At 40.5% G+C, this 12853-nt stretch overlaps 1 protein-coding gene across 2 annotated transcripts in view; it reads left to right on the forward strand.

Moving 5' to 3' along the window:
- Positions 1–12853, forward strand: part of ARHGAP15 (Rho GTPase activating protein 15) — a 788583-nt gene that overhangs the window by 162465 nt on the left and 613265 nt on the right. For both annotated transcript variants that reach the window (XR_008847054.1, XM_056534907.1), the window contains exon 7: positions 4416–4505. Coding sequence is in view for 1 of the 2 variants with exons in the window: in XM_056534907.1 (XP_056390882.1) it covers positions 4416–4505 (90 nt within the window). In the remaining variant the exon portion in view is untranslated. The remainder of the gene's footprint in view (positions 1–4415; positions 4506–12853) is intronic.

Here is a 12853-nt window from a genome sequence, read left to right on the forward strand (position 1 = left end):
TGGCTTTGGCTCAAAAACTTTCGAAAAAAAAAAAAAAAAAAACCTGTGTGTTAACCTAGCCTAATGGTTAAAATTTTTCCCCAGTTTTACTGATTTTACCTTTTCATGGCCAAGCATTGTACACAGTGCAGTTTTCCCTTGAAGCAACATCCTAGAAAATGTAGTGATTTGCAAGAATGTATTGCTGAGTCTAAACAACAACAGCAATAAAAAAAAAAACTTAAAAAAATTTCTTTAATTGCAACACAACACAGTAACAGTAATAAATTTCTATGGGAATTACATACACAAAATGACAAACACAAGTCAGTACATGCAAGTAGCTGGTTAACATTCACCGTAGATACATTATTGTCATAATTAGGGCAAAAGGCAATTAGAAAAATGTATGTGATCCCTGTCCTAGAAACACAACCGTGGCCCTCACTACTTCCTCTACTGCAACTAATACAATGTTAGGAGCAAGCATTTACAGCGAATGCCTCTTTGTACTTTTTTTGTGTATGGTGCCCGAGGAAAGAACATTGATCTTCGTTTTCAGAGATGTGACAGATAAGTTGTTGAGACAAATCTGGCATGTATTCTTATAGCCTTAGATATAATGCTGTGAAAGTTTACAAACCTCTGCATGGCATTAAAGGGAGAACAAGTCAATGAGAGGATGATAGTGCAGGGACATACAGAAACGCATTTGACAGAGCCCCATTGTGAAGGATACCCAAGGCTGGATGAGACCTGCCATACCTTATTGGAATGATGGCTGCCCGAGAAGGTGATTTTCAAGCTGGAGTCACTTAGAATAAGCCATTTCCTCTTTTGGCAGGTGACAAAGATCAGTTTAGTCCTCGCTGCCAAGAGTATCTGTCATAACGTATCTCTTTCTAATAAATGAAGAAAATATGAAAAACAAAGCAGAAAAGAAAGTGATATTTTTTATTTGTCACTGACTCGAGCAAGGGGAGGACGACTCGCTGTCACAAAGCAAAGTCAGTGGAAATGAACATCGGGCTTCGTCTCTAGATAGGAATATATGAAGGAAAAAGTTTATTAGACTTGATTAAAAAAGAAAAAAGAAATTCAGGTTAATCAGGGTCATTATTTTTTAAATTCAAAGCAGTTTAACTACATTTTATTATCCACATTTTTAGTAAAATGTTTGGTTTACTTTGTGGTTTTGGGCTACTTCATTATATGGCAAAGGTCTTGCTTTAAATGAGTACTCCACTGCTCCCTGCTGCACCCAGGAGGGGGCGCAGTGCCCAATCCAATAGACATGAATGGAGGGGAGTGACAAATCACGAGGGTGAAAGGCATGATGTCACGACCACCGCCGCCATCACCCAGCATTCAGAAAATACTATTCAGAACACTGGGTGCTGCAGGGAGCAGCGGAGTACCCCTTTAAGGAAAGATAGATCCAGGACCCTGTGTGTCTGCAGCCATTCAACACTAGAGTAGACAAGTATCTCTTCCTTTTGTAGGAATCTCAATCTATTGAAACATTTTTGAGGGATTGTGTATGAAACCTTTACTGAAGCTTGTGGATTAGAGATGAGCATACCTCTTAAAATTTGAAATTTGATTTAGATTTGGTGGCCAATTCATGCAAGAGCAGTGACTTCTGTCAAGACAAGAGTCCCTGCTACTGTACGCCGAGTGGCAAGGCATAAGTTGTAAGCCTTACCACTTAGTTAACATTCACTAGGAACAGATGTCGAGTGCCCAGCTAGTTATCCCCTATCCACAGAATAAGGTATAAGTGTCTGATTCACGATGCGATCACCTGCTCTACGTTGTACTTCCGGCTCTCCCATAGAGATTCATGGAGGGGGCGTGTCGACCGTGCCAAAACTGTGCAGCTGTATATAGTGTCAGCCAGTAAGTGGGCTTTTCATTGTGACAAAGCCAAGACCAGGTAGTGCTAAGCAGCAAGACTGGGTACAATCAGAACAGCAGCAGCAGGGACTGGGGATAGGTGAGTACACTTTTTGTATATAAAGAATAGTCCCCAGACAACCCCTTGACGTTTTCTTTACAAACTTCAGCTAAAAAATTGAGACATATATGTACCCAGACAGGCAGAAGACATGATAAGCCTAACTAAACTAAGCTTGATAATTTCATACATACCCAATGAGTCTTTTATTAAGGTCATTGTGTGTAATGTGCTGATTCTTGACTCTTAACATTGTATCTATTAGCTGTTGTACAAAGACAATTTAAATAGAAAAGCTTCATTAGAGTTCATGGGAGAAGTCTCTAAAATAATATTCCGGTTTATTCTGTGCCAATATCTGCTTTTCTTTCTGTAACGTCCCTGATCGAGTATTCCTGTATGCAAACATTTGTTTCTTCTGAATTATATTTGGATAGTGATTTTCTTGTTAAATATTTCCACCTCCTGCTTTCGATAGAGGAGACTTTTAGACAATAGACATTTATTTATAATGATTGTAACGGAAGGAAACTTTTTGATGGATTTGGAAAGTCTGTAAGGAATTGGAAATGGGCAACAAATCATAGAAATATCTTCTTGTATGCTTCATAGATACAAGAGGATAGAGCAGTCAGTTATGCTAACAGGGTTTTCTATCATTAAAGCAATAGTAAAGGCTAAGGGGTTGTCCAACCATCAACACCCAATCTAAAATAATAGGGAATAGGTGTATGATTGTTAGGGGTTTGACCAGTGGGAACCTCAAGAACAGGGTCTCCCATAGACAATGACTGAAGTGGAAATGTGCATGTGCCGTTCTGATGGTCAGACCCAACACAATCCCAACACTATGTAGATAGTAGGTAAAAGGTAATGTGCTAACAACCCTATAAAGTCTATCTTATTCACATTAGATTTGTTGTTGGGTGCCATCTAGGAGAACCCCAATACCTGGCAACTTTAGACGTAGCTGATCCTAATGTACATATACAAGACAGATACACCATTCTCTTTCTGTAATGATTATTAGTTATGAGCGGCATAGGCCATATTCGAATTTGCGATATTTCACAAATATATGGACGAATATTTGTCATATATTTGCAAAATTTGCATATTCGTTATATTCATTTTTTTTTGCGCATATGCGAAAATATATGTGCATATGTTAAAATATATGTGCATATTTGCGAATATTGAGCCCTCCCTTCTTTAATGGTATAGGGAACTAATGGGCTAGTGCAGTGGTCTCCAACCTGCGGACCTCCAGATGTTGCAAAACTGCAACTCCCAGCGTGCCTGGACAGCCATTGGCTGTCCGGGCATGCTGGGAGTTGTAGTTTTGCAACATCTGGAGGTCCGCAGGTTGGAGACCACTGCACTAGCCAATTAGTTCCCTATACCATTAAATCAATATTCACGAATATGCGCATATGCGAAGAGCAGAGAGGGATGCAGTGATCACTATGATGTGTAAAACATGAAACGGAGAAGACTTGAAAAAAGCTGCACTCACTGAGAAGTATTTGCTAAACGATGCAAGTCAATAGCTGACGGCAAGTCAATAGCTGGAGGTGCGGGGAGCGAGAGCCAAAGGTCTCAGGTGAGGGGGGCGTACCACTAGACATCACTGTGATGTGTACTGTGAACAAAGAAAAAAAGCGAATATTCGTAATTGCGAATATATAGTACTATATTCGCAATATTCGCAAATTTGCAAATATGCTATATTCACGATTAAAATTCGAATTTCGAATATTCGTGAGCAACACTAATGATTATTTGACCATGCAAATTAACCCTTCTCCACTAGCAACATCTTTTGCCTAAAACCTATTAGTCGGGGATATATTGACACCCAATTTTCCAAATTTCCATTAGGCAACATTATGACCACCAGCTATGCTTTCCAACAAATGTAATATGATGATAGGAATTCTGGCGCTGACCAAGGAGAAGACAATAGAGCCAGGTGTGTAGCGAACAGATTTAATCCAATGCGACGCGTTTCACCGCGCTTGCGCGCTTTCATCAGGCCTGATGAAACCGCGCAAGCGCGGTGAAACGCGTCGCATTGGATTAAATCTGTTCGCTACACACCTGGCTCTATTGTCTTCTCCTTGGTCAGTGCCGGAATTCCTATCCTCCTCGAAGTTCGCTTTATATCTCCCTACTATTTCTAGGAAGGCTGCAGACCGGGATCATTATATTAAACGCACATCTTGGTTGTGTGGGAGTGCACACAACCTGGCAGGGTGAGCCTTTACCTTTTCCCTCCCCTCCCACACACCTGTGATCCCGTTGGTTCATCACAAGGGAGTGCCTGTTTTTCTCTTTGTTTTACAACAAATGTAATATGATACTTGACGGAATACAGAGAAAGGTATAACAAATTTGCACAGTTTTAAAAGTTTTAAATTGAACATAATCAAAAATGTTTATAAAAATAAACCAACAATGGCTGCCTTGATGTTTTTAGAAATCGGGAACTAAATCAGAGTACATAAATTTGCTCGGGGCTCAGATTGAGTGGACAAGTGAGAAATCCAGTCGAAAAAATGTGTTTCAGGTAAGACCATATTTTCTTCCAATAATACATGTGTGGTTATCCATTATATATACAGTTAAATTTTCTTACCTGTATTGACAAAAATGTTGTAAAATATCTGCCAAAAAATTGGGTTGATCATCACATGTATTTGGTTGTCTATCTAAAATGTAATATGCAAGCAATAAATCTGACCAAACTGTGATCATCTGATATCTTCCTCCACACATCTTTTTAGCTCTTTCTTTATTTTTATGACTTTGGACCCATAACATTCAATTGTCTTTTATTTTATTCTTATTTTATTACCATCTGTTCTTGGGGGTATATTTTTCTTTATGTACCAATATTGGGGCATTTGGATGTCTCTTTGTATGACCTCTCTTTGCAAGCCAGTAGAAAAGTGGTCAAATAGGCAGCGATGTCCCAGCCAATCAGGTTGTCCATTTGTTGTAGTTGTGGGCATGCAATACCATGTATATCCTGTAGTGGTCACTGCAGAAAAAAAAATAGCATTTTCCCAGAGTTAAACAGCTGGCAGATCTACGACGATCAGCAGGTCATCATTAAGTATAAGGGCTCCCCAGATGGCCCACCGATCCCTTTACGTGTGTAGCAAAACAAAATAATTGATGTCTTAGCTTAATTGGTTCATCATTGTTATTTTATTACCATCTGTTCTTGCGGGTATATTTTTCTTTATGTACCAATATTGGGGCATTTGGATGTCTCTATGTATGACCTCTCTTTGCAAGCCAGTAAAAAAAAGTGGTCAAATAGGCAGCAATGTCCCAGCCCATTCAGGTTGTCCATTTGTTGGAGTAGTGGGCATGCAATACCATGTATATCCTGTAGTGGTCACTGCAGCAAAAAAAATAGCATTTTCCCAGAGTTAAACAGTTGACGGATCTACGACGATCAGCAGGTCATCATTAAGTATAAGGGCTCCCCAGATGGCCCACCGATCCCTTTACGTGTATAGCAAAACAAAATAATTGATGTCTTAGCTTAATTGGTTCATCATTGTTATTTTCTGGTTGCATCTTGCATATTATGATAACATTAAACAATAAGCAAAGAAACAAATAATCATTTGATGATCCCAAGAACTAAAAGGTCAAAGTAAACAGAGAACAATGTCCCCTTCTAGTCCTTCGAGCCGCGCTTGTAGCAAGATAATATGGAAGTGAAGCATTGTATCTTGTAATTTTTATTTATTTTTATTTTTTTTTTCCTTTCTTTCATTACCTCCGGTATAATGAAAGGCCACACAGTGAAACGAGGCAATAATTAGCCCGGCTGATGTGTTCTCTTAGAAATGTCAGTAAAAATTTCGTTGTTGAAATTAGCCTGAGTTTTCAATTTAAGACCATGAATTATTGATTGTATATGGAAAATGACCACTGAATAATTTGGATAAGAGGAATCAGTGAAACGAAATTATACCTGTTAGCAATGTTTACATTTAAAATCCATTATATCAGAGGGGAGATATTAATTCTAGCCATATAATGAGACAGTGTGCAGGTGCTTAGGATTGTATTATGTATTAGGGTGCATAGAGTTGTTGGTTTAATAATACGAAGAATATATTGCTTATTATTTTCTATTTAAATTAGCATGCGCCCTAGAAACGTTAAGGTGAAGCGGAGAACGAGGGAGTGAAAAATAGACACGGGGAACAATTACTTTCCCTTTAAACGCAATTACGAGTCTGTTTGGTGCCGTCAAGTAAGGTTAGGGCTTTCCATCACGGGCGGTGCTGAAGGGACGATTTATGGGAAGATCGCATAGCTTGAAACAGTTTTTTGCTAAAGTGCACTTTGGTGTTTAGACTGAAATTTAAGGCGCTGAGGATTAAAAGGATTACAATATAATCTTAAATAATCCTAACTGTCATTTACACAGAAATGGTGGTAATAACGAAATAAAGCGGCGTTGAGGAGCGTCGCGCGGCAGATGAGATTGTTGTTGTCCTGTGATTAGTTCTTCAGGGAGAAGGAAGAAATCAAATCTTTTTTTTTTCTTCTTCTTCTTCTTCTTTTAAATCTTATAGAGATGTAACAGAGCACAATAAGACTCCATGAGTTTGTTATGGTTCCGGACAACTTCTGAGATGTATGAAGCCATAATAAAATACTCATAGACATCTGTACTCATAGACATCCCTGAGATTTCATATGCAATGAATTTTTTCTAAAATTGTTAATATTATTATTATGAGGGGAAACAAAAAGCGATTTTGTAACTTTTGGAGGTTTACGTTTTTACGCAACACATTTTACAGTAAAACGGACATGTTCTCTTAATTCTGTGGCTCAATACATTTAAAACGATACCCATGTCAGCAATGCTGCTTCAGTTCTTATATTAGACCAATGGTCCCTAATCTGTGGACCTCCAGATGTTGCAAAACTACAACTTCCAGCATGCCCGGACAGCCGTTGGCTGTCCGGGCATGCTGGGAGTTGTAATTTTTCAATAGCTGGACGCACACTGGTTGGAAAACACAGAATCAGATTTTAAGTTATAAAATCATGTTTCCTTCCAAGTTCAAAATTCATAAGGGTGGCGCTGAACTGAAGCATGTATAAGATGCAGTAGAACCTTAATGTCCAACCAGCGGCCCTCCAACTACAACTCCCAGCAATGCCCGGACAGCATAGAAGATATCGGCAGATAAGAATCATTCGCCCCTCTAATCTGCCCAATGTTTAAATATATATTAGTCTTGTACCAATCAAGATGAACGTTCTTGATCCCATATGTTCTCTTTGCACTTGGTGGCATGTACTCACCATATGTTTGCTTGTTTTGTTTCTAACCCAGTAATGGTCGATTGAACAGCATACTTGCCAGCATAGCTTTCATAGAGCAGTCCTTAAAGGGGTAGTCCAGTGCTGAAAAACATATCCCCTATCCTAAGGATAGGGGAAAAGTTTCTGATCGTGGGGGGTCCGACTGCTGGGGACCCACCCGCACGATCGCCTGTACTGGACCCCGGCTCGCTGGCCAGATAGCAGTTGTCGACCACCGCACAAAGCGGTGGCCAACACGCCCCCTCAATACTGCGCTATGGAAGAGCCAGAGATTGCCGAAGGCAGCGCTCCGGCTCTGCCATAGAGTTGTATTGAGAAGGCGTGTCAGCCGCCGCTTTGTGCGGTGGTCAACACGCCCCCTTCCCGTGGGCTGCCGGGGGCCCCGTACAGGAGATCGTGGGGAGCCCCAGCGGTCGGACCCCCCACGATCTGAAACTTATGCCCTATTCTTAGGATAGGGGATAAGATTTTCAACACTGGACTACTCCTTTAAACTGGACCACTAGTAGATTAGGGTTTATATTAACACATATAAAATGGATATTTCATGCTGTTTGGCAGGGGTGTGCCCGGGTTGACTAGAAAGGGGGCTTGAACCTCTGCCTTTTTAATGTTCTTCCTAAAAGACCCCTGGACAGTCTGGCATCATTATGTGTGCATTTATAAAAATATTTATGAAAAGTTTCCTTTCTTTTAAGTTCAGCCCCTGCCCCAAAAAATTCTGTGCACATTCCTGATGTTTGGGACCATTACCATTTGACTGTAAATGCTCCCAAATAGCAACAAGTACCAATTTTTATTTGGGGCATGGCTTAAATATGTCATGGTAGGAGATTCAAATCATCCCATTGTTGCTGGAGGAGAATAGCTGTATCATGATGCTATACAGAGAGGTCTATGGCTATAGGTTATTTTTACTGAATCTAACATCTCTTCTATCAGGGCAAATAATAATTAAAAGCAAAAAGTTATATGAACTGCCATACCCAGTTATAGAGCAGGAGGAGCTGAGCAGACTGATATATAGTTTGGTGGAAATAGATTTAATACAAATCTAAACAATTGTATTTACATTTTATTCAAAGCTTATTCTGGGCTCAGGAGTCCAGTACGTGGTGCCATTCAGTAGGACCACCCACTGGACTCCTAAACTCAGAATGATAAAAGCTTTCAATCAGTAAATTAGAAGTTATAATGAATGTTCTTTGAGAAAACGATATATACATTTGCACAACTCCTTCATTTTTGGAGATGCCTGTAGATTGAATAACATTTTCATAGTAATAGGTTATCTTAAAAGGTAGAATTTCATGCCAGGTGATTGATTGGTTAAATAACTGACTGTGTTTTGGCTTACAACTATTTTATGGGGGCGGTCTTGTCTTATGAGACAATTTGAAATCGGAAGGGAACCCCCCCCCCCCCCCCCCACACACACACACACACACACACCACCACCACCATTCATAACACTTATTTATTAGATACAAAAAAATCAAACAGGGTAGCTCCAGAACCAAAGTTGGCAATGAACCAACACCTACCTGGAGATCCCATCACAACTAATACCAGTGAGCTGTGATCAGTATATACACTTGGTCCTTGAATGGGTTTCAAATATACAAATAGTGTCTCTTTTCTTGCAGGATCTTATATATCTGTGTACTAGATGGAAAGCCCATGTATTTCAACAGGCAACATGTAATGATTAAAGGAAAAAGGTCATCCTGTTCCCCCACACTAATCCCAATACACTGGGTTACAGTGCGGGTGGACAGGACACCTATGCAGGATCTCTGACTTACATACTTTACATATCTGCAGCCCGGAGCGGTGTCCCTCTGAGGGTCCACTCCAGCGCCCATGATTGTTTAAATTCACCATCCTCCAGTACATAAATTGCCGAAGAAAGAAGCGGACCTTCAGAGGGCCACTGCTCTGGGCTGCAGGACGTATGTTAGTCAGAGACACTGCATCGGTCTCCTGTTCAAACGCACTATAACCCAGTGTATTTGGTTTAGTGTGGGTGAATGGGATGACCGTTGTCCTTTAATTTCACCTTTGGTGGCGCTGGTGGGGCACTGAACACTTAACATAGTAACATTGTTCATAAGGTTGAAAAAACACCAGAGTCCATCAAGTTCAAACCTATAACCCTAATGAGTCCCTACAGAGTTTATCCAGAAGAAGGCAAAAAAAACCCTCATACTAGAGGTAAAAATTCCTTCCTGACTCCAATTGCTGTTAGTTTTCCCAGCAGAGAACCTCTGATTGCTGGTGAACCCATCAGTGGGACACCCCTTGATCAACTTATCATGGGTGGACCCATCTGACATAAAAGAATTACTATGAGTAAGAATCATGTAGATCCAAAATGCGTCTGTCTATGTGCTTCTGCATTTTTAAAATCATGTTTGCTATATGGTGTTTTTGTTTATGGATATTTAGTAAAGAAGACAATTTTACCAAGTGCCGGCTATTGAATTCAGCAGAATATTTGTAGATGATCTCATTGGGAAACATTAAATAAGAACAGACAGATCTTCCTTAATACATCCTGCATGCGATCAAGTGTAGCCAAAGAACAATGAAGAAAACCTCTATGTTCTTCCTTAATTCGGCCATTGAAGCATCTGTGACCCGATTAGCATAAAATAACCTAGATGCTCAATCTTTCATGCTTTCTAAACCTTGTAAAGCCATGGTAGCTGCACATCAACTTCCTTATCCTTACGTTGGATTTTTTATTTTCTTTCTTTATTTTATTTTTATTTATTTATTTTTTGCCTACTTGGTATTGTCTCAGCTGTTTGCCTTTCTGAATTCAATATATTTGACAGGTCACCAGGGAAGATCCCTGCATTGTATCTGACCTTATTGTACATTTGGCCCGTGGTAAGAAAGTGCTCAAGGTCCTCCGACAAGCAATCTTGGCATAATGAACTTGTACCTTGAAGGGAGATATTTGTTGTCTCAGTGTCGGATAAATGTAACCCATCATATTAATTGACATAAAACAATGTTTTTGTCCTGTTTTTATGGTTTTTCCCCCCGTGGTTTGCTTATTTTCTTATCTTTCTTTTTTTTTTATTTTTTATCTGTAACATGTTTGTTACTAATTAGAATAATTGTAGCTGGGATTATGAGCCGTGCCATGTGCTGGCACAATCTTTACATGTAAATTCGGCTTGGCCAGGAAAGTTTTCTCAACCGGATTATGCTTCCCTATCTGGGGGCAGCATGAAGTGCCAACCGAGACCCTGATTCCATGATTGTGTGACTTGGGCTAGATTCACACTGTGCTTGTGACTCATATTTAAAATACATGCTAAACGTGTCTATAGGTTTCCTTTGCTGGACAGAGTTCAAATAAGGGGACTTTTGGCCTCCAATTGGTGGATTTACATAAATAAAGTGCAAAAAATGAGGAGTAGACTACTGTTGTAGACTAGCAGTGTTCCTCCAGCTGTTGCAAAACTTCCAGCATGCCCCATCGGGTCTCAGACAGCCCCATTCACCCTTTTTTCTGGATTACCGGGTCACCAGAGACCCGATTGACCCGGAAAAGCCGCAAATCGTAGGTCTGAATTGACCGCCGACATGGGAGGGTCTCGGGACCCCCCCAGGGGTTTGCACGGGGTGCCTGCTGATAGATATCAGCAGTCACCCCAGTCCGGTCCCCACCCGGCGAGCGGCGGGGACAGGAATTCCCACGGGCGTATCCATACGCCCTCAGTCCTTAAGGAATTTAAAACGGGGACGTATGCATACGCCCGCTGTCCTTAAAGGGTTAAGACATACCTTAGGAAGCTTTAGTTTATGGACATGTTCATTATTGGAAATTCTATACAGTGACCCCCCCCCCCCCCCCGACCTACAATGGCCCCGACATACGATCATTTCAACATGAAATGTTGCTGGCAGCATCAACATACGATGCTTTTGTATGTCGGGGCCATCACATAAACGACTTTCCAGCAGCGCAGACTGCTTCAGCAGCCGTTGGATAGCCATTTAATGTGCCCCGTGTGCTCCATTGAGTGTCACTCACCTGTCCCCAACGTTCTGGACTGTCATGCTCCGCTGCATGGCCTTCACTCTCATTTGTCATCATCATGTCACCGTGCACGCCGTTCTGTCATCCAATAGGAGCGGCGTGCGCAGCGACATGATGATGGCAATGGAGAGCATCGATCTAGGGCAGTGGTGACAGTCCGGAGTGGTGGGGACACCCCGGGGACATGATGGCAGCAATGGAGAGCGATAATCCAGGGCAGGGTGATGGTCCGGAGCGGAGGGGACGCATGAGTATAACTTTCTATATTATTATTGCACAGATCCCTCAACATAAGATGGATTCAAGTAACGATGGTCCATTTGGAACAAATTACCATCGCATGTTGAGGGATCACTGTATATGAAAATGTTCATCATTGGAGCTTGCATATCTGGACATGTTCATCATTGGAGCTTCCACATATGGACATGTTCATCATTGGAGCTTCCATATATGGGCATTTTCATCATTGGAGCTTCCATATATGGACATTTTCATCATTGGAGCTTCCATATCTGGACATGTTCATCATTGGAGCTTCCATACATGGACATGTTCATCATTGGAACTTCCAACTTCTATGTTCATCATTGGAGCTTCCATATATGGACATTTTCATCACTGGAGCTTCCATATATGGACATGTTCATCATTGGATTGTCCATATATGGACATTTACATAATTGGAAGTTCTATATATGGACATGTTCATACTTTGAGCTTCCATACATGGACATTTTCATTAATGGAACGTCTATATATGGACATGCTCATCATTGTAGCTTCCATATATGGACATTTTAATCATTGGATTTTCCATATATGGACATTTTAATCATTGGAGCTTCCATATACGGACATGCTCATCATTGGAGCTTCCATATATGGACATTTTCATCACTGGATTTTCCATATATGGACATTTTAATCTTTGGAGCTTCCATATAAGGACATGTTAATCATTGGAGCTTCCATATATGGATATGTTCATCATTGTTTCTTCCATAAATGGATATTTTCATCATTGGAGCTTCCATATAAGGACATTGTCATTATTGGAGCTTCCATATATGGACATGTTCATTATTGGAGCTTCCATATCTGAACATGTTCATCATTGCAGCTTCCATATATATGGACATGTTCATCATTGGAGCTTCCATATATGGACATGTTAATTATTGGAGCTTCCATATCTGAACATGTTCATCATTGCAGCTCCCATATATATGGACATGTTCATCATTGGAGCTTCCATATATGGACATGTTCATCATTGGAGCTTCCATATATGAACATTTTTATCATAATGAGCAGTTATCTGCAGGGGTAATGTGGTGAATAGTGCACACTACCTTAATGGATGGTCCTTGTTAGTATTCGAAACAACTGATAGGATAAACCTGGGTAATGGAGAAAACTACATCAAGGACCTAGATAGGACATTTTATAGTGGATAGGCATATGTTATGTAGAAAAGGGGCATCTGGCTT

This window comes from Hyla sarda, chromosome 8 (genome assembly GCF_029499605.1).
Source record: "Hyla sarda isolate aHylSar1 chromosome 8, aHylSar1.hap1, whole genome shotgun sequence".
Lineage (NCBI taxonomy): Eukaryota > Metazoa > Chordata > Amphibia > Anura > Hylidae > Hyla > Hyla sarda.